General features: G+C 47.8%; 2 protein-coding genes across 4 annotated transcripts; both read right to left on the reverse strand.

The window, feature by feature from the left end:
- Window positions 1-3,517: 3,517 nt before the first annotated feature.
- LOC101770200 (growth-regulating factor 1) lies at window positions 3,518-5,441 on the reverse strand. 2 transcript variants are annotated; one of them, XM_004954040.4, is made up of 3 exons: window positions 5,035-5,441; window positions 4,019-4,936; window positions 3,518-3,888 (listed from the first exon to the last, which is right to left on the reverse strand). In XM_004954040.4, the coding sequence occupies exons 1-3, from the start codon at window positions 5,249-5,251 to the stop codon at window positions 3,881-3,883; spliced, it is 1,143 nt and encodes a 380-aa protein (XP_004954097.1). In that variant the 5' UTR covers window positions 5,252-5,441; the 3' UTR covers window positions 3,518-3,880. The 2 variants fall into 2 exon arrangements, with proteins under 2 accessions (XP_004954097.1, XP_012701613.1); XM_012846159.3 differs by having other exon boundaries at window positions 4,006-4,936.
- A 6,392-nt stretch (window positions 5,442-11,833) lies between these two features.
- On the reverse strand, window positions 11,834-21,922 carry LOC101770593. Of its 2 annotated transcripts, XM_012848383.2 has the most exons (20): window positions 21,638-21,921; window positions 20,490-20,801; window positions 19,891-20,082; window positions 19,687-19,770; window positions 18,586-18,645; window positions 18,307-18,351; window positions 18,037-18,236; window positions 17,218-17,757; window positions 16,702-16,828; window positions 16,418-16,615; window positions 16,221-16,310; window positions 15,489-15,551; window positions 15,127-15,201; window positions 14,980-15,030; window positions 14,661-14,738; window positions 14,128-14,262; window positions 13,628-13,735; window positions 13,380-13,445; window positions 12,972-13,081; window positions 11,834-12,600 (listed from the first exon to the last, which is right to left on the reverse strand). In XM_012848383.2, exons 2-19 carry the CDS (start codon window positions 20,790-20,792, stop codon window positions 13,013-13,015), a joined length of 2,484 nt encoding a protein of 827 aa, XP_012703837.1. In that variant the 5' UTR covers window positions 20,793-20,801; window positions 21,638-21,921; the 3' UTR covers window positions 11,834-12,600; window positions 12,972-13,012. The 2 variants fall into 2 exon arrangements, with proteins under 2 accessions (XP_012703837.1, XP_004954099.1); XM_004954042.3 differs by having other exon boundaries at window positions 14,980-15,201; window positions 21,638-21,922.
- Window positions 21,923-22,219: the final 297 nt, after the last annotated feature.

Consider the following 22,219-nt stretch of genomic DNA (forward strand, 5'->3'; position numbering starts at 1 on the left):
GTCTGTAACTAGAACTCCCTCGGGAGAAAATGTGCATCGCCAATCATTTTTCGAAAAAATATTCGTGTTAAATATATATATATATATATATATAGTTTATATTACTTTTAGTAAGTACCTCGTACAGGATATTCCCTTTTCTCATATTAATGTTGAAAAATGGGTGGCAGAATATGGTGATAAAAAATTATAGGTGACATCTTGGTGTGGATCATTATAACCTAATAGTTACAATAATATGATTAAAAAACCATTTGGATCTATTTATTTTGGAGTAAAAAAATTAAATGTCAGCTAATATAAAAGACTAGTGAGCTATTTGCATGGGCTACCTCGCTGGTTTGTGTCTTAGGGGTGTTTGGATCCTTAGCTAAAGTTTAATTCATGTCACATCAAATATTCGGAGGCTAATTAGGAGAACTAAATATGAGTTAATTATAAAACTAATTACACAGATTAGGGCTAAACGACGAGATGAATCTATTAAGCCTAATTAGTCTATAATTAACACATTATCAAATTATGGACTAATTGGGCTTAATAGATTCGTCTCGCCGTTTAGCCTACATCTGTGCAATAGGTTTTGTAAATAGTATATGTTTAATACTCATAGTATCTAAACATTCGATGTGACATAAAGTTTAGCACGGGGATCAAACACCCCTTGCTTCGTCGTATCGATTGGCTGCTAATGGAATCTTTCACCAGCAAATTGAAGCGTGTACATCACAGACGCCGTGGCAGGCTGGCCTGACACTGTAGAAGTATAGGTATGAACTGATGCTGTCACCTGGCCTGGTCAGCTGGGCATCAGAGCTGGTAGATACAGCGTCCAGATCTGCCGCGAGCCTGCTGCGTGACCCTGTAGATCGAGAGGGAGGTTAGTTAAACACCTGACACGAGAAATGCTGTCGCGAGCTCTGACATTGCCAAACACAGGAAACCAGGTTACTACTACATCCCTGCATCGGATCCCTTTCAGAACAGAAACACTACCACACAAACGGCGCTGAATTTTTAAACTAATAAGCTAACCCACGATGCTGCAGCGAGATGCAAGAATCTACACCGACCTCCCCCCAGGGTTTGTTTAGGCGCGCTCGTACGCCCGCGGCCACGTTGCAGGCCCGCTTATCCCGAGGTTGTCAGAGGGTGTGCCTCGTCAAAGCACGGGCACTGAACCGCGAATAATCGGGCAATTAACATGTCGAGCAAGCCGTCAGGCAGGCTCGCTCAGGCTCAGCACCGGCTGCGCGTGACAGTAGTTTAAGCGCCTGCCCTCTGCGAAAATATCGGATTCCTAGGTTGTCCACGTGTGTTGCTCCGTGGACACACATGATCATGAGCTCCTCCTCTGCGTGTTTCCTAGCTGATCTCTCTCTCTCTCTCTCTCTGGCTGGCAGTTTTACTTCGTCATGTCCCATGTGCTGCTACTGCATGCGGTATTGCAGTTTATTACCCCCTCCGTCATCAGACTTCCATGGTCGAGGGCTCGAGGTAACTAGAGCCAGCCAGACATGCTTTCGATCGGCTAGCTTTCTCGCCACTGCCGTCTGCCCGTCTTGCCGTGTGCAGGGAATACGTGCCGGCCCGCGCCACCGAGGCGCCCCCTTCAGAACAGGTAAACAACCCCATCTAGATATTCACTGCCACACCGCAACCGTGACACGAGATCGGGCGCCACATGCGTGCATACACGCAAATGGTCAGGCGCAGGCAGGGGTGGGGGACACTGCCACTGCCGGTAGAATAGTATCTTTACCACCACAGCTGTAGACTGCAGCAGTAGTAAGCAACTTTTCGTCGGCAATAATGCTGGCACCACCACAGCAGCAGCAAAGGATGGAAACCCAGGCCAGCCACAGCCAGATCGAGCAAGCGATCGAGAAGGCCCTGCCACCGGATGTGGCGGGGCTCGCGCGGCGCTCAGTGTCTCACGTGCGGATCGCCAGAGCCAGACGACGACGCCATCAGGGTTCAGGGGCGAACAGGAACAGGCCACTCCCGCGCGCGCGTGCGCCTCGCCGTCGTTCTGCTGCTGATGGGAGGAGAGCATGAGCATGGGAATGGGATGGTGGCGTCGTGGTTTCTGGCAGGGCGGCAGAGGGTAGGAGACCGGAGGTCCGGAGGCGTATGCCTTTCTGGCCGCACCCCGTCGCCTGCGGATTGACGGCGTGCGCGACCGTGTCGAGCGCGGATTGGCTTGCTGCCTTTTTGTTTACTCGGCACTCGGCAGGTAGCAGCACACAAAAATATCTTCCGTGTTTTTTCCCAGTATGTGGAGTGCTGAACTGGAAGAATTTTATCTTTTCAACTTGTTACCGTGTTCATGGAAATGGAATATTGGATAAACTCACAAACCTACTGGGGTTTTAACATGGGACTTGTAAAATCTGGGGCGGGAAGGACCGAAGGACAGGAGACAAGGCCAGGGTTAGGACGTCCGGCAAGCTGCCACTGGTACAGCACTAGCAGCACGTACTCCACTGATGTTGCTAGCGTTGGCCATGGGCTTTGCTTTGCTGACCAAAGTGTCAGTGGCGCTACTACCGGTACTTGCGCCCATGACTCGCGAGCGACTGGCACGTCGCCGGGCAGACCAAAGTGCAGGCTTTGAAGGCTGCCGCTGCTCGGCTGGTAGTAGAGCCGGCTATAGCAGGCTGCCTCTACAGTAGCGCAGCGACCTCCTCGCCAGGCAGAGCACAGTGTGCATGCATGCAGGTGCAGGACGCAGGGCAGCAGCAAGCAGGGGACAGCAACGCCGGTGCCGCAGTCTGAGCCTACAGACCATTCAACTCCAGTAGACGCCGCACCTGATACCCTGACTGTGTTGAGGGGCTGGGCCGCTCGTCTCGCCGCAGCAGCAATGGCCACTGCCGATGCCATTGAATTCGTGGAGACGACTGACCCAGGGTCAGTCTGAGTCAGCTCGGCTCTCTGGAGCTGCAGGCCATGCTGGACTGTTACCCTGCATCTCTGCCCAGTTCCGTTGGGCACAATGGGAACGGATCAAGTGAAGTCAAGAGGAGCCTGGGTGCTGAGAAACTCGGAAACATGCCGTATGATTACGAGTCCTCCCCTTCCCCCTTCAGTCAAAGTACAGGGGTGTCGAAGGAGCTGCAATTTGCGGTTCCTCCCGCTTCTCTTGGTTTTGTGAGGGGGGAGAGGCTCTTGGTTTCGTGAGGGGTGGAAGTGGAGAGAGAAAAGAGGCTCCGATGAACAGTAGTGTCACAGGGAGCCAGGAGGCAGCCGGAGAGAAGGACTAGGCTCCTACGTACAGTAGGTGGTTAGCTCCTGCTGTCAGTCAAAGATATGCGTGGAACTGGAAGCCATTGCGTCACTGCCACTATCCTAATCAGTATTTTATTGTCTGATGAAGCATGGTGGTTACTGTTCTGTATTCGTTGCAGTCTCTGAGCTGAAAGTGTAAAGTAAGCCGCGGAGCATATGGGCAACTGAGCTTTGAGCGGAATCCGCAGATGTGACAAACCATCACAGGCAGAGGAATCCGACAGCAGGAAAGGGAAATCCAGAACTGATCTGAGCACGCTCACTAGATATTACAGGGCACTGACAAAGAACAGAACAGAGGCAAAACCATTCAGAAAATCAGAAAGGCCTCACCTCTACTAATCTCATCACAACTAGTTAACACATACGAAGCATTACAGTGAAATGCAACGCTACAAGCAACATTACGTAAGAGAAAAAAAATAATGGAGAAAAGGAAAAAAATGGAGAGACCACTTTTAGGAGGTTTAGGTCTTTCAAGTTCATCAAACTGAACTGGCCTTGAGCAGCACGCCTGGAAAGAACCGGTAGTTGTTGTGATCCAGGTTGGTCTGGCCTCTCGTCTCGTAGCAATCAGACAACGCTGGTCTCACTCATCTGCATATTGCAACAACACAAACAACGAAACTATGATCAGAACAAGACCTCTAAGAGTAACAAGTTAAGGGAGATCGACATAGAGCTATTACGGAAAATGAGTTCAACGAACAAGACCTAGGCTACGCACCATTACGGTAGCGTGAGGTGATGGGGAGATCGTTGGTGGCCATGGGGATGGACATGGAGAGCTGCGTCTCGCCGTCGAGCCCCATCCACGAGCCTCCCTTGTTCGCCTTCTCGTGCGGCCACTCGTCGAAGAAGGGCCGGAGCGGCTTCTGCTCGGGGGCGGCGTCGTGGCCCGACGGCCTCTCCAGCCGCAGGTCGGCCCCTAGCACGAAGCAGTGCTGCTGCTGCTGGCGCCGCCTCTCCTCGTCGTCCTCCCTGGTCAGATCAACGGCGTACGCGGACGCCGCGCCGTTCCCATACCCGCCGGCCGAGAACAACGGCGCGGCGCTGTGCTTCGGCTCCATGCCGAGATTCTTGAACTGCCACTGCCCCGCGGCCTGCTGGCGGTCCCTCTCGGTGGTGCTGTCTGAGAAGAAGGCGTGCTCTCCGACCTCCTTCGCAGTGTGGCCGTAGGCGTAGTCCCTCTGGTCGACGGAGTAGTACGACGGCGGTAGCGGCGGGTGCGGGTGGGTGGTGTCGAGGTGGAGGTGGAAGGGGCTTACCTGCGCCGCGTGGTACGCCCCGGCCGGTCGGGCGGACGCTGCGTACGGGCTGCCGCCGCCGTACAGCGCGTGGTACGGCGCGGCGTCGTGCGCGGTGGGGGCCGGGCGGTGGTAGGTCGGCGCCGGGGACGAGGTCGTGGTGGTGGCGCTCGCGGCGGAGGAGGCGTTGGAGGACGGCGCCGGCGTGGCGAGCGACATTTCCACAGGCTTTCTTGAACGGTTCTTGCCGCGGTGCATGTGCTTCTCGCAGTATTTGGAGTCCGGGTAGGCCTCCTTGGAGCAGCGCCACTTCTTGCCGTCCGTCCGCCGGCACCGCCCGGGCTCCGGGTCCTCGTCGGGCTTCCTGCTGAACCCCATCCCGAAGCATCCCCACCCCACTGCATGCACAAGCAAAACCATCACATCATTTCAGCCTGAGCCAATGCTTACGTGAACGGAAACAACATAGAGCAAAAAAGAGAAGAAAGAAACGTACGCGAGGGTTGCGGCGGGAAGGCGAGGGAGGGGGAGGTGGCGAGGGCGGAGTCGAGGATGCGGCGGAGCGGTGGCATGAGGTACGAGGGGATGGGCTTGCCAGACGCCAGGCACTTGTAGATGAGCGCCTGGTGCTCCAGCTCCTGCCACTGCGAGGCCGTGAACGGGTACCGTCCCGCGGTGGCGCCGCCGCCCGCGCGACCGCTCATCATCATCATACTGGTCGATCCGACACCGGTGGGCTTCTCTCTCCGGGATCTAACCTATCTATCTCTAGCTAGCTAACCGGAACGCTCACCGCCGGCGGGACACCGGGGAGGAGGTGATCGGAGCGCGGTGTGGTGCGGTTGTGGTTTTGGAGGTGTCAGCAAGACGCCGAGGGGCTGGGACGCTGGGTATAGGCGGAATGGCGAGTGGAGTGAGCACTGGCAGGTTGAGGTTGAAGGGGTTTTGTAGTGGGAGGGCGAGGGGTCCATCCGTGCCTTCCCCGCGTTCAGAAGATGCATGCCCGCGTGGGTTTTGGTGGGCTGCAAATGTTTTGGGCCTGTTCAAAGAAAACCTCATGAATCAACCGGCACTCGTTCGCCGATCCAACGGCCATCGTGCCGATAAAAGGACTAGCATGACACATTCTTTTTTCTGCATCAGGAAAAAATAAAGCTTGACACGATCTGTTTGCTTACGTTAACCCGTCACGTACTGTACCAGCTAGCGTTCTCGTACGGGTATCATCGGAAGCCGGAAGCAGATGGGACGTGCCGTTCAACCTGTGCGTTCGCCCCGTACGCGTGACCGAAGCGAGAGGGAGCAGGCAGGCTGCAGGCGCCCAGCGCGACCAGTCAGTATCTTGGACGGTTGCTCCAAAAAATTTCAGGTGAAGGTACGTACTGTACCGAGCATCGGTCATTCATCAGTCAAGACTCGAGATGCAGAGTGCGCGCTGCAGAATCTGCTGTGCGCAGGGGTGCAGCGGCTGCAAAGCCCTGCGTCCGGCCCAGGCTGGGACTCCTGCCGACTCGACTCGCTCCCTGCCACGCCCAGCAGACCTGGGCGCGACACATCACCCAGGATCCCATTCCCATGCCGTTTCGACCCGTTTCCCGTGGCGTTCCGGCTCTGCGAACTGCGAGGCGAGCGACGGCGTTCGTGTGCCGCGTATGGCACATGGAAGGCGGGTCTCTTTTTGGAGTCACCGCACGGACGCCTCACGCAACTCCTCCTTCCTTGTAATCGGGCATCCCATGCTGTCTTGATGAAATAGTTCAGAAAATGATGGTGTTTCTCTCACAACGCATACAAAGAGGGACCATGCGAAAGCCATTCTTCTAAGACTGTTCCTCTGCGCCCAACCATGATTGTTACACCGTGCGTGCTAACAGTATAAGCAACCCTGCTGCCCTGTGCGTGTGAACGGCGGCGGGTCCAGCGAGCAAAGGCGTTAGGTTTTCCTACCGCCAGCGCTGTAGTTTATTGGGGCAATGCTGGTTGGTGTCAGACGCGCCCAGCGGGTGGACGCTGCCACTGTGCCATACGGACATGCGGCCATGCCATGCCACCAGGTGCAGGAGAGGGTCGTCCCTACTTGAATATTATTTTTCGCAGTTGTTAACATTATTATTATTGACTGCAGCGCTGCAGGCTGCAGGCGGCAGTGGAGAGAGAAGCAGAGGGAGACAGGCAGACTCTGACACCCCACGCAGATAGGCTGCAGCCACCCACCCCACCATTTCTCTCTCTTAACTCACACTCCAACACCGATACTACGTGTACCGGGAGGTGTACGTCTACCCCTGAAATTTGTACTGTCGCTCACCAGTTGCTTTGTATACCACAGTTGCCACCTCCTGCCCGGTGTAGTGGTGTACTACAGAAACCCATCGTGCAATTGCCAGAACCAGTCCTCATCCTACGGTCAAATGCCTGTTTGCAGCTGAAACATTCAGCTTTTGTAGCCAAAGCCTGAACAGCACTAACAGTATCAACTTGTACTTAAGGCTTACAGAGCCTAATAGGAATTATTCTCGATTAACAAATCGAAAACTTTGCTAAGCATGCACTTGGTCTCTACTTCCGGGAACGAGAGTATCCATAGTAGGTTGCTTTTACTAGGTGGATGGGGGTGGGGGACAGGACCCATCTCTGAAGCCTGCAGGCATGGCATGGCCGCATGGCTGCTGCGCTCTTCTGCCTTTTGTTGCTGCTGTCTCTGACGCCCAGCTTTACGGAAACTCATAAACAAAGGCCTCTCTGGTCTTCTACTGTGCACACATGTGTGTCTGTTCCGTTGTTCATTTCAAAGCAAAGCTTCCTCCTGCCCTGCCTGCCTGCCCGGGCCTGCGCAAAAGAAAAGCAAGTGGTAAAGAAGACAGCGAGAAGATTACCTGCGTATGCGTGCAAGTACTGACGCCGCGGCGGCAGCACCCAGCAGCATACACACAGAGAAGAGGAGACGTAAAGGTGTCGAGCGATGAGAGCGCAGGCGCACCAGCTTGCACCGTACGCTCGCACGCCGCGCAGCCCAGTTCGTGCTGATCTGCCCCCATGTGTGGACGTATGGTCTTGTTTCTATTTCCGCTACGTGTGCGTGCATTTTTATTTCAACGAGAAGTTGTTGTCCAGACGATGGAGCGTTCAGGTTTCAGAGTGTTTCTCATGGAGTATTTGTATTTGCACTGAAGAAGTAGCTGTTTGGTTCCATAAGATTTAAAATATGCATGTAAAAGTAACATAAAAATAGTAGTTGCCGATAAAAGTAAAGCCGAAAGTGCAGGCAGGAGCAGACGATAGGCTGCGAGTCCTGTGATTTGTTCCGGCAGGCAGGCGAAAGACGCAACCAGCCTCCTGCGGTTTCTTTCTTTCCCCGACAGATGTGATGGCTCATGGCTCGTCGCAGTCATCATTTCTGCTAGCATAGTTTTTTCTCTTTTCCATTTTACTCTCACATGGTGTTGTCCAATGCCAATGTGAATGGGATCCGTTTCTCTTGGACAGAAGAAAATGGCTAGATCTCCAAGCACCCAAACAACGGTAATGCCGTTGCCCACGCTGTCTGACTTCTGATGTGATGGTTCTGTCCAGGCTTGGTTTCTAACCCTTTTTTTGCCATTTATCTGAAAAAACAAAACATTTGCGGACTATTATCGGGGCACTCTGATGCTGTGAAAAGATTGAGCACAGTACTAAAAATAGGCTTTTGCATGAAACATTTACTAGTTACGGCCATCCTAAGCACAACACTGCAGGAAAAAAAACAAAAAAAAAGGTGTCGTTCGTTCTACACAAAGAGAGGCTTAACGTCATTATTGAGCTTTTCAGTTTTCTCCCGCACGGTAGAGCCACGCACAATATTTAAGCATCAAATACGACCCTACTTGACTGGTCAAAGTGGAGTGGGAAAGGGGGAGCATGCTCGCTGACACCAACAGATGGGGCCCCATGGGCCTGCAACCGTGGGCCACTTTGGGCTCAGATAAGCCAACCACTGTCCGTCCCCCTGGTGAGAGTGCGATCAATGGCCATCACAGCTCAGACAGCACCCACAGGGAAACACTAGCTACTCTGCCATAATGATGATGTGCCTTGACCTTGCACAGAAGGTAAAAGAGTTGAACATTTGGTTTGCTTCGCCTTTGTTTACTTGATGCTGATTAGTTACGAAGTGATTATAAGAAAGCTGCCGTTTGAAGTTTTACAGTACAGTACAAGCGCAAGTGTATTTTTTCCCTATCTATTTTTTTTCCTGAGTTCTTCTCCAACGCACCGCACGCATCTCAGCCTAACAATGTGTGTTGTCTTGTCTCTTACCTGCGGCATGGAGGTGCTGGCCTGCGGGGATAGAGAAGTGATGGCTGAGGAGGCCTGTCTTTTCGCTGTGACTGATAAGCGCAGGGCAGTGGGCAGGCAAGGCAAAGGCATGCAGTATGCACGGACTGAGACTTGCACGTTCTTTTAGCTCACACGCGCAGGGATAGACTGTGATCACAAGTACAAGGTTTCTCCCTGTCTTTCTCTGCTGCTTTTGACTATTTGTCATGCGGGCGAAAAATCTACTTTGAACTTTGAAGTTTACTTTAGCTACCGAACTTCGTTCATTTTGTTTGAAATACAAATATACAATTACAGCCGCTAACGCAGCACACGGTCTTTTTATTTTTTGGTATGCTACGTCTACGTGGTTGTTCAAGACCCAACGGTAAGGTACTACGGTAGAGATACATCTTTTCGTTATTGGAAGCACATGTTCTGCCACCTATGATTCAAGCATGCCCGAATGCATCATGTTGCCAAAAAAAAGATACACTACTTTGCTCATCCGAAGAACCCATCTACCTGCCAGAAAACACAAGGACAAAAAATCAGAGAGCACAACCAGATCCACAATGAGTGCGCGCCCAACCCTACTTTTCCCCCCATTTTGACCTCCGTTTCCATCCACTCGCAAGGAAAATGAAATGAGCAAAAAAGTGAATGGGAACCACGCAGAACAGAAGCAGCACTGGCAACAGTCGTAGCGCCACAGTCACAGCACATGTTTTGTCCCCTCACGCAGCTCATCAGCTGGGCGAGCAGTGTGTGTCAGGACTCAGGAGAGTGAAGGCTGGAGGACCGCTCGCCGTCGCAGCTGCAGGGCAAGGCATCCCGACGGCCAGACCCCAGTCGCTTCTGCTTCTCCTCTCCCTTCCATGATGAGTCAAAGAAGCGGGTCAGTCAGATGGGGCGCAGGGCCGCAGGCGCAGCGCAGGCCTTCCCATCTGGTTGTTCACACGGCACACAACAGATGCATGCCATACGTTCAGTGCTGCGCCTGCACCCCATCTCGTCGTTCGTACGTCTTCTCCTGAACCGCCGCGCTCGCCTCGCCTGACGCCTGGTGCCGCCGCTGCTACCCCTATGTCCTGTGACGTCCTGTGGCTGCGGTCTCTGCCTGCGCGGCAGGCACGGATCACTGGATCAGGACTGGTCACTCGCTGCCTGCGCGCAGCATGCATGCTTGCGTCCGGTCCGGTCAGGTCAGGTCAGCCAGTGGGCGGCATGCAAGTGACCAAGTGTGCTGCCTGTCATGCAATGCACGGATGGATGGACGGACTCGGCCTGCCATCTCGTCAGAGACGTTCCCATTCCCGTCCGCTTTCGCTGCCGCGGCCAGTGCGGCTCGGTCAGAGCGATGCGGTCAGCCGGGGATCAGTGCGGCAGTGCCCACTGCCCAGTGGTAAATGGAGATGCCATGGTTGGTGGCGGAAATGGAATAGTGGCGGTGATCCCATCGGCGAGCGAAAGCAGAGGCGCAGAGCTAGCACTCCAACGACTGTTTTGGCGCAGCGATAGTTTATGCAAAGGCGAGAAAGAAGAAAGATCAGCTGGCTGCGAAGCACCCCCACCGGAAGAAAAAGGTATTCTGGTAGGATCGAGCGTGTCTAAATCGACGGCGGATCAACCGAAATGGATGGATCATGGATGCCGGGGTTAGCGCAGGGCCAGGAGGGGCAGCATCACAGTGGGCGCGGCGCACGGTGGGATCCCACCCTTTCCGCGGAAATGTTGCTCCGTGTGGGCCGGTGCGCAGACGGCGGCCATGACTTTCCGGCTACCTCGAACGAGCTCTTGCCGGCAACCCAGGAGCAGGGACCATGCATCCCCTGATCACTATCACTCGCCGTATCAGCTACTGGCTGCTCAGCTGCTACTGCGTAAGGACCATCAAGGACCACGGCGCGTCCCTATGATCTCGCGTAGAAAGGCCGTGATCCAAGCATCCGATTTGCGACGGCCGTGCCGCTGGATGGTGTGGCTGGCCGTGTCCACCACAGCCCTACCACAGAAGATCCGCGGTCTTCGATTCGCCGTCTGCCACCGGGGTTTCCTGGCACCTCTGGCCGGAGGCTTTACTCTGGCCGGTGAGAGGGGAGCGAGCGGCAGCGCGGCAGTAGCATCAGGAGGCAGTCATGTCTGGCAGGCAGGCAGGGCAGCGCCTTTCCAAGCGCAGCTAGCTACAGTGCTAGCAGTCTCACAGGTGGTGGCACGGCGTGGCATCTTTCTCTTTCACCCGTCACTCTGGTACGCACGGCCGCGGGTGACCGTGACGACGTGCCCCTCGGTTTGTAGTTGCAGCTAGCGCCTAGCGCGGTATCTGCGGCCGGCATGGCCACCCTGGCGAGCGGCACATGCAGCGGCTGAGCGGGAAGGGGCGGTCAGAAAGACTCTGCAGGCAGGCAGGCAGGGGGCAGTGTGACGACCACTGGTTGAAAGCGCTTGGTGGTGCTGGTACTTGTTGGCAGGCACATTCACTGCGCGCCTGCCACCGCCCCACGGGCAAACTCCTTTCCCTGTGCGCACGCACGAAGGCGCGCTGTAGCAGCCGTTCCTCACCTCCTGCGTCGCGTTGCAGATTCCAAAATCTCCCGGTCAAAAGTGCTATTCCGTAGGCAAAAGCATGGCTGCTGCCTCTGCTGCTCAAGTGCTGAGGAAACCACAGGCTTTGGAGGATGATAGGCCACTGTCCTAAGAGAAGGCCGGGGTAAACAACACGTCGAGTTTGAGCTTTCTGTCCAGCGTTTGCAGTGAGCGAACTCAAGGTTATGGCTAGGCAGTCAAACGCTATGCACGAACCAGCCTGGCTCAAAACCAGACTTCTTTCGATGCTTCCCCGCCTCACTTTCGAACTATGAAAGGTCAAGGGCGCTAGTGTCGCAATGAAAAAAGGAGCTAGAGCCCCCAGGCTTACAGCTATAACTCGAACCTATAAAGGATGCAGCTACTAAACAGCAACACTAATGACCAGATGAAAGGAAGGAGGAAGGCACTGCTGCAATATGGTATGCTTGGAACTTGCCACATCGTTCAATTTACATTGCTGACATAGCGCCCTTGACACTACAATGACCAGTTCAAAGGAAGGCACTGCTGGTCTGCTGCCATATTGTATGGTTGGAACTTACCACATCGTTCGATTTACATTGCTGACAGCGAAATCAGAACATTACACTGACGCACAAGTGGATATTACCAAATTACCACATATAGACTGACGTCAAACATTGTATCACATGTAAGAAAATGGGGTACAAGCTGCACTTTGACACTGATGCTTAGGAGAAAAAATACCACACGTTAACTTACAGCTCAAGCAAAAAGAGCTACAAGCCCCAGTTTGGAACTGTATGTGTCTTGGATTCTTGACATTCTTCAGATTACAGCAAGTTCTTGGATGACACGTTGCAGGCTTGATTACTCGCCAAACGAATACATTCGCCTCTGGACATTTGCTGCAGGCATGGCTCCATTACAGTTTACAGCACAGGCATTGTAGGTTCAGTAGAAGGCTTCTTATGGCACCTCCTAGTACTGCCTACAAAATCTTAGATGGCGGGTCACCACACTAGACTAATTTACAACAGCTACAGGGGCATTCTTCTTCAATATCCATAACTGGATCCTGATAATCTACCATTTTCTGGACAGTATATGAGTTGTCCATTGCAGCTCTTAACCCATCTCTGAGCTGCCAAAGTGATGAAGGCAGCTCATTCTTTCTAAACCGATATGTACAGTTGAGCTCAGCGCCTAAAGGCTGCAGCAAATAGAGACATCAGAACTCAAAACGATCATGGATGTAGTAAAATCTTTAGCTCCAGAAAAGAGAGCTAACTAAAGATGCAATTAAAGAAGGCACTAAAGCTGACAGCAAGGATATCGCAGGGCTTTTCTTTGAGTTATCTGACAACAAGAAAACTGTGGTTCTCGAGAATATCAATGGTATATAACCAAAGCTATGATCCCCAGTACTAGAGTCATTGTCCTGTGCCCGTGGACACTTAACATGAAAGCAGCAACTGCTTGTAACTTTGTTATTTTGCAACCAGGTAAACAAACAATACTCGGTTACAGAAATCAGGAATCTAACAGTCAAGATAAATAATATAACGGTATGTAGTGTCTCACCTTGGCAATATGAGGCAGACTTTCAAGTCTGTAACAGACACTTAGTCCTTTTGATAAAAGGAGAGAACTAGGTCTGTATGTACTGAGAACAATTGTGTGTCCACAAAAAGCTGTCAACAAAAAACAAAGCACAAGGTCAATTAGTCTGTGCACTGGATAACTCTCTTGCCAGAGACATGGCCAGAGAGATCAAGGATTTGAGCACGCCAATTTGATCCCCAAAGAAGATACAGCTGAGTCAAGAAAAGAAAAGAGCATCTGGCATTGAAAGTGCTTAAATATCACTTGTTTCTGTGTCGCTACTTCTGATAAAATCAACAAAGGAGGCAAAACTAGCATGACTTTGCTTCTATGCAAACCAGACACAGAAATTATATTGAAGGCAAAGGAAAGAATGCAATTTAATACCTTCATAAACGGCCTATCGCGGCTCGGGAAAGAACCAATAAAGCTCTCTCTTAAAAGTAAGGAAACCTATGCAAAGAAAAATAGAGTTAGCAGCCAGCATGCTTCAATTGTATAAACATGCCCCCAAAAAAGGAACTAAAATCACAGTGACAAGAAAACTATCCAGATTTTATACCAATAATTAATATATATATACAAAAAGGAACTAAAATCAGCCAAAATATCAATGAAAGGTCACAAGAACAGACCTTGTCATTGTTAGACTGCACATTGGTAATTGTATGAGATCTCAAATTCGAGCACAGTGTATCAAGGTAGTCTCTAAGCACTGCCAAAAAACCTTTGGCCGCTTCCACCTGCATGCTTAAAAGATTAGATACATATACAAAGAAAAAAACAGGTGAGTAGATACACTTTAAAGCTTTCACTGAATATAAAACCCCTGAATGCTTTACCAGCCAAAAAATGTCAGAAACTGCAGTGAACAGACTGCTGTGAGCAACTATAAATTTTGATGGAAACCAATAGAACATAGGCTTAGGGATTCTATAATTGCAAGACAAGGCAAAAAAACAAAAGGAAAGAAGGCAGATATTTTGTATGTCTATGCAATCATTCCCAGCCCCAGAGAATTTCAGAGAAAGCTCAACACAGTACAATGATGACTACAGAAAACTACACCGCTTATTTGTACATATGGAAACAGATGAAAATGGAAAGATTATGGACTAAATAACCAAGACACTACCTGGGAATCCGTGCATTCGTAAACGGGACGCTTTCTTGCAAGATAACTTTCTCCAACAAGTATGGAATGATATGGACGCAAGGAAGCAAGCAACTCTCTGTGCTGCGGTAGTTGTGGGACTGAAGAAGACTTGATCTGAACACAAGGAATTCATGTATCAACAGCAACCCTTAGCATCAAAATGATCAATCATGCTACAGCAATGCGTTCTTAAAAAAAACAATTAAATGGCCAAGAGAGCACAATCATAAAGCCGAGACATCCATCAAGTACCGCAAAAGTTGAGTTAGAATGCTACTCAGAAATGTACGCACCAGAACTGTTAATCATCTCCCGTCATGAAAAGTTTCTTTCAACATTTAGAGACACTTAGGAATACTGCCAAGAGCAGCCTTCAAATTCAATACAAAGTTACGTCTTATTTCTTGTAACAATTTCTAATAACTAAAAACACATCTACAGTTGCACACATAACTGAACTCCAGAAAGCAACATCAGCAACAGCAATGAGTAGGTAAGAACTATTCAGGTACCTGATTCCTGTTGGCATCAATGACTACAGCATTTGCTAGCCTGTTGAGCACATCAGATGCCTTGTTCTGTACACCAACCTAAAGATGGCAACAGCTGTTAGTTCACCATCAAACATCTACAATGCAAAGCTCATTTCAAATAGATAGCAATGCACCAAAACATAATCACATGAAGAGAGTTTAACCAACGCGAGGCCTGCTTATTTCCCTCCCCCAATCCCCATCCTGGCAGAGCCCTAACTCCCTAGTCCCTACCTTTCCCCCCCTGTTGCCACTACATTGGTCAAAACAAATAATGTTAATTAGATCAGGAACTTACTATGTAGGGAACTGGTGCGTCCAGAAAATCCATCATGTCAATCGGCAAAACCTGGAAAACAATGATGCAACAGAAGATAAGAAGGTTACAGTAACTGTAAAGCTGATATGAAGGCCAAATTTGGAAGAAGAAAAAAAGTAGAAGTACCGGTATGAGCAGACTCTGCCACTGATACGGGCGTATTAAAGGTATGATGGACAAAACTGAAGCCGATAGCATTCCCTGGTCATTAGAAATTGCCAGAGCATGTTAGTGCAAACTTTCAATGGTTTCATCAGTAGAGAGATAACCAAAATCTGCTGTTTGCTCAACAAAACCATATGATTTGCAGGAACAACAAGCATAATGTACGTGGAAGTTGTTTAATCACCTATGTACATCTTCTTTCCTAACATCCTCTTTTTAAAGATAAACTCTTGAAAGGAACATTATACAGGATGCTTTAGCCGGAAAGCACCACAATATTTAAAACTTAAAAATGCCAAAAATTATAAGGCCTAGAACCATACCAGGTTAGAACAGACAATAACAATCTGTTTCTCCAGGAGTGCAGCAGCAAAAAGTGTCATTACCTGCCAAAATTATCATTTTAAAAACTGTATAACAACGTAATGTATATTTTTGTCCAAAAATACATAAATGTCCACATTACTTTTTTTCTGAAACAGATAAAATACATCCACAACAATGTAGAAGGCTAGATCAATGATTACATTTTAAAAAGAAAATGCATAAGAAGGCATAATGATCCAGTGCAAGGTACTAGCGCATATTTTGTTAAAGAATTGCTACCAGTGAACAAGAAGGCAATAGAAAGAAAAGGCACTACACAACCCATGTGCTAGACACACAACAGTTAATTGGAGATACATTTTTTCACATCAATAAAAGAGCAGGAAAAAAAGGTTATGTAGTAACAAGGTGACTAGCACATTCTTAGAACAAAATAAACCACAACTATAGCGCAAAAGCTTTTATCGAGCTTATGCAATTGCCAATGTATTGCGTTGAAGTCCTTTTTGACAGACTTGTACATCGAAGATGCAAATATTACCCCCTTTGAAATAATTTGCACTGGAGGTCCAAAACTTTAAATAGCAAAGGTCTTGATTTACTGGACATGAGCACTTGCTTACTTGAAAGATGTTCATATTCTAATAACAGTATCAAGCAAGAGCGATAAAACAACTAATGAGGTAGTATGAAAGAATTATATCATGGTGGAATAATCCAATACTTACATGTTCCAATCTGAGGCATCCACATATGGATGCCACTGCCCATGTGGATAAAGCAGTCGATTCCTCCTCGGCAAATAGTGCATTGCGCATCTAGAAAATGGATATGACATTAAGGAGTACTAGTCTTAAATTTCAAGATGCTATATATATATCGTAGATTCATCATACATAGGTCAATCCTAAATGCATCAACATACCTCAGCAACCTCTAGGCTTGTATCCCGTGACCTAAGCTCAATAGTAGAACCAGCAATATGAAGAACTGTTTCACCTGGCCGGTGAAAACTCAAAGGATGCAAATGCTCCAAGGGATGAAAAGTAAGTGATGAACCCCTGGCAGGACACTGTAGCTGGTAGTACTGACAGACAACTTGCAGAGAACCATATTTTTTTGCCTGGAGAAAACATTCAAGTTAACAAACAAACCAAACACATAAAATGAGGACAATGGAACCAGCTGTGCCTGAGTTTGTGCATAAACCTTAGCCCACTGCAGTATGTTGTTGTGTCTAACTAAGTCTCCGTGACCAATGGAAGATGGCTCCTCCGAATCAGAGTCCTGGGTGTCACATCTGAGATTTCTGCCTTCAGAAGGAGAATCCTGTGAACTGCAGCAAAAGACAGTAACAACTTGGTGACTCTAATTAGCAACTGGTAATCATGTAAAGTAAGCATTGCAAATGATATTAGGTGATGATTAGCTATTAGGTGTCAACAGTCAATAGCAGGAGTAAAAGGATGATTTCAATCAGATATAAAATTCAAGAAGCGGCTCAATAATTCTATGTCAACATTCATGAACATTCAAACATCTATGTGATTAAAGACTGTACACTTACTTTCAGAAGTTAAAAAAAGGAGAGTTCGATGTTCGCGAAACACAAGGTACTTAGGTGAGGAATGAGGTCAAACATTTCTCACAAACAGTAATAAGATTCATTTTCTCAAGTGCTGAGGTCAAGAGCAGCATAATGACTCATTTGTGGGTATACCATACCTTGGAGATGATTCACAATCTTCACACAGGCGAGAACGCATAAGTGGTAAAATAGTATCTGTAATAAAGAGATCCAGCTGCTCATCACCCTCATTTCCCTGTGGCGAATCATCACAATTCTTCCTTGCACCAGAATCAAGTTCATGAGGCTTAACTTCAGACTGATCCGATGATGTATCTTCTGGAACACAATGATCAGACACTTTGGGGGTATCACAATGAATGGCAGTTTCCGTTTCAAGATCACTCTGTTCTTTAACACAAGAATTATCTTGCTGTTCCCCTTCGTTAGAAACAAAGTCAAGTTGGGTGTCCTTACACCCAGAACTGCTGTCAGTATCAGAAAGCTCCTTCGACGAAACTCCCGTGCTTGATTCAGATGATTTATCCATATCAGTTGTGTTAGCATCTAAGTACTGTTTCGCTGTAACTTCGGTTCCTTCACAGATATCATTCTCCTCACAGGCTTCCTCAAGTGATAAGGAAGTTAGGATGCTAACACCATCTGTGAGCCATTCAAGCCGTTCTTCCATAAGAATACTGCACAAGAAATATGGCAGCTACTTATGAAACCCATATGAAAGAAATAGATCAAGTAGAATATCAATATTGAGAGTGGTAGCATCAAAACTTCCAGGATTAGGATGAAAGTATGAAACTGCTATTACAACTAAAAGAAAACATAAACATCAGTGCACTGTACACTAGCCTAAAAATAAACATAAATACAAAGTAGATGATTTGTACAGGTGTCAGAATTCAGATACTATTGTAAGAGTAATGACAAGATAAAGAGATGATGATTTCACAAAAAACTACCTCTGCAACACCCCAAAATGCAGTTCAAAAAATGGAAGCCTGGACAGGATGCAATAACACCGGTTCGTAGTTATCATGTAGCGACTCCGGCGTGGAAAGACAGGTTTTTCATTCATGAGCATCGATACCAGCTTTGATGGTCTCTGTACGATCTCTTCAACTAGTACACAGCATCCATATAATGTAGAGTCATCAGCAACCTGCAATCTCTCAATTATCAGCCACCTGGTACAGCAAAAAAGGATGCAGTAGTGAAAGATATAGGTATACCTGTAAGCGGAACACAAATGATTGGTTGCTTTCTTTAAGCTGTTCCTGAAATGGATAACAAAGATTGTAAGACTCGCAACCAAAAACATCAAAAGACTAGATAATAGCTACTTGCGAGTAGCATTCATGAAACGAGAAGAGTTCTATGGCGGAGGTTGTCAATCTACTGAGTTTTTTGTATACTGTGGTCTCAGAAGTAAGTGATGGCTTTTTGCCAGGTACAGAGATATCAACTGATCGAAGCAAAAGAAAGTCAAAACATAGCTGAGTGACAGTCACCTGCCCCAGGAGAATTTCATTCAACTCACTGAATGAAGGAGTCCGTTCGACAGCATGAACCTAGAACAAATATAAACATTGGTAAATTGTCCGATCGCTTAACAAGAAAGGACACTATTTTCTTTTCGAAGGCATGAACATAGAACAAATATAAAAAATATAAGGAGGCCAGGAAACTAAACAGATTCATTCGGTTGTTGACTACACCCTCCGTCCCAAAAAGAATGTTATTCTAGTTTTGTCCTAAGTCAAAAAGAATGTTATCCTAGTTTGACCAAGTTATAAGATAAGAGTATCAACATTTCAGACCAAATAGGTATCATTAGATTCATCATGAAATACTTTCAAAATATACATATTTGGTGTTATAAATTTTGACACTATTCTCTATAAACTTGGTTAAACTTAAAATTGTTTGACTTAGGATAAAACTAGAACTGCATTCTTTTTGGGACAGAAGGAGTAGTTCCTTGAAATGCTGATTCTGATAGCATAGTCACTTGCAGTACATTGTCGTTAACTATACTTCACAAAAAGATAAAATACAAGAAAAATTGAAAATATGACTCCACCTATTGTATTCAATAACTATCAGAAAACCTCATGAATTCTATTTATGTTCATTGATCAGCCTTTATATCCTAAAAAGTTTTCACATTTCCATATAAGCACAACATTTGCCTACTTTGTCTTTTTACTCATAAGCACTGTTATAAATGACTGTTATTATGTCACTCATTGCCTCACATATGATAACCTTAACGGGTTGGCAAACTCTAACATGATGAACTGAACCAAACCGGTTGAAGGAGACAACAGTACTGTCAGTATGCTCCATGATGGTTCAAGGAATCACTTGCAAGTCATGAAAAAAGCAGCATCAAGTCCTAACTGCTATAAAACGCATGCAGGCAACAACACAGGAGAAATTGATGCTGTATCAAGAGTCAAGAGCCCAATGTATAATGATGGATAAACATAAGCAGTACAAGGTGGTAACAGCACTTCCAATGAACAAGAAGGAAAGACTTGAATACCACTTGCACTCTGTTATCAAAAGGGAATCAAAACTAAGTTGCATGCAGCTTGGATATGGCAGACCTGTACACCTCCGGGAAGGCAGAAAGAGAGGGTATCCTTGTACTTGAGTGGAAGAGGCTTCTCGGGAGGGTATGCAAAAAGAACCTAACGGGAAACAAATAGAATCAACATGATGACTTCTTTTTTTGATAAACAATGATACGGGTCCGTACCAGAACTCATTAAATCAAACAACATGAAACAATAGGTGAGATGAATGATAACCTGTGGTTCCAAATTTGATATTGCATGAACTTGGTGGTGGCTATTGCTAAATAAATTTCTTGATCTCTTTCCATCCTCATCATTTCTCCCTAGTGCAATGTTTTCCAGCTCATGGATATCTGCCTGAGGTGGAAGCCCAACAATCACTATGCTCTCAAACAAATGTGATGGTTCTCTGATGCACCTATTACCCTGTTCCAAGAAACAACTGTGAGAGGTATGTACTCCCAACATAACAACATTGACATTCAAGCGATAGTTATTGCACGATAAGTCACTGCAGACCAATCCTATAAACTCACTGTATAGTAACAGAACAAAGACAATAGCATTAGCATCCCCATGATTAATTGCAAAGTCTAAGAGCCATGATAACAACAGGGAATGAAAAAATTCTAGTTAGTGGATCGTTTAAATAACTAATTTCAAAACGGTGTCCACTTTAATTATGTTTCACTCTTTCCTAGTAGTAAATATAATAGCAGGAGTTCACATCAATCAATCGCAATTTAAAGCTCTGAATAACCTTAGTTCTTTTGCATAGTATGTAAAACAACAGATTGACAAGGAATGCCACATAGGTAGAATGAGATGCACACCAATGACTTCAGCTGGAACCTTGACCACTGCCGTTTTTGCGTTGTAAGCACTTCTGGATTGTAAGGTCCAGACAGGTCTGGTGAGGATGAAAAACCTTTCATGATTTTCGAAAATTGCTGCTGAAGCTTCTGCATTGGGCTGCCACTCTCATCTTTGGAAGAATACACAACAGATGGCCGTGTAGACTGTGTAGTGGCAGCTGAAGCCGCAGCGATAAATGCTCTTGCGACCTCTTCCGTTGTTTGAATCAGGTGCGACGTGTTGAATTTAAGACCCTCTGACCCATCATTCTTGTCCACCATCCTAAATGCCTGGTAGTCATGCAAGCAATGAGATTGCCATTTCAGTGGTGTAACCGAGCGTGCAGATATTAGTCATTAGTTTTACAGAAACTGGAAGTAGGAGCTATCGTGAAATGAAATAATTCCAAGGCAACATTCGTGATCCAGTTGTAGCGTCTACCCAAACCCAACAAGTAAACCTTAAGCCATGCTGTCAGTATCAGCTTTGGATCACCTATTTTCGATCCCATAAACCTCCTGCCATCCACACAACCTTAAAATTTTCACTTACAAAAACAGCAAAACATTGGCAGCTAAACGGCAACAGAACAGCATGAAACAAGCTTATATCTCAATCTAATATCTAGCCAGAAAGCCACCTAACAATAAACTGCATGTACTTTACAAAACTAAAAGACCCCCCACTGAGCACATATCCTACTTTTCCGAGAGAATCACTCGAGGGAGATGGCGGAATCTTAAAAGTAACATCAAATCGAATAAAACCACATAATCCTACACCATTCTTACATTCCCGGCTCGCGTAGTGACAGGGACCATCTCTGGTGGAGAGCCGGAGATGCCTATTCACACACTCCGCTCCCAAAGGAGGGGAAATCTAACAAAAACCGCGCAGAGGAGTCGAAATACTCGCTCAGAATTGCTAGTTGACTACTCTAAAATCCATCAATCGCAGTGTTCGAAGGGGGGAGGGAGGGAAATCCGCACACTCCAAGCCACCAGATGCCTCAAAATTAACAGCAGCGGCCGGCAACGCAGGAATCAAAGCTAGCCGCGTCCTTCTCCGATCGACGAGCCGCCGGATGGAAAAAGAATCGGCAAAAACACCACAACAAATCGCTTACCAGTGATGCCCGCGGCGGCGGCTGCTGCGGAGATGGGTTTGACGCTTCGCCCCGCGCTGATCTCTGCCTGCTGCGTGTGCGGCGCCGCCCGAATGGACCCGAAACCAGCCCGCGAATGGGATGGCCTCCCTCCCTCTCCAAGTCTCGTCCTCGTGCCTGCTCCCCTCCCTCTTTTTTTTTTCCTCTCTTTTTTTTCCCTGGTTTAATGCTTCGATTAACTATGGCGATTCGTTATGAATCGCGCAGATTTAAGTGGTGGCGATTTGGCTCGGTTTGGACAAAAGAAGAGAGATTTCGAAAGCGAGTTTTTTTTTCGTAGCGGAGTGGGACTCTGCTGGAACTGGGACTCGTTCTGCTGCCGCTGCGCGTGGGGCCGGCTCCCGGCTGGGTAGCCTCGTATGGGCCCCACCGATGAGGAAGCAGGGTTCTAGTTGAGTTGACCCAGACTATGTGGCCTCCTGTGTGGCCGGTTGCCATCGCCGCCACGTCTTTCGACGCGTGCCTGGCTCTGGGTGGAGCCAGCATGGCGCCTCGTCATTTTTTTTTTCCGGCTACGATGTTCACGGCGGCCGCCTGGCAGGC

This window comes from Setaria italica, chromosome I, assembly GCF_000263155.2.
Source record: "Setaria italica strain Yugu1 chromosome I, Setaria_italica_v2.0, whole genome shotgun sequence".
NCBI lineage: Eukaryota > Viridiplantae > Streptophyta > Magnoliopsida > Poales > Poaceae > Setaria > Setaria italica.

Excerpts from the sequence above, each read along its gene's own strand:
- LOC101770200 (XM_004954040.4), bottom strand. The coding sequence starts at position 5,251 with ATGATGATGATGAGCGGTCGCGCGGGCGGCGGCGCCACCGCGGGACGG. Across the intron at positions 4,937-5,034 it reads CTTCCCGCCGCAACCCTCGC|TGGGGTGGGGATGCTTCGGG; the intron begins GTACGTTTCTTT and ends TTGTGCATGCAG.
- LOC101770593 (XM_004954042.3), bottom strand. The coding sequence starts at position 20,792 with ATGGTGGACAAGAATGATGGGTCAGAGGGTCTTAAATTCAACACGTCG. Across the intron at positions 18,646-19,686 it reads GCCTTCCCGGAGGTGTACAG|GTTCATGCTGTCGAACGGAC; the intron begins GTCTGCCATATC and ends TATTTGTTCTAG. Across the intron at positions 18,352-18,585 it reads ATGAAATTCTCCTGGGGCAG|GAACAGCTTAAAGAAAGCAA; the intron begins GTGACTGTCACT and ends TATCCATTTCAG.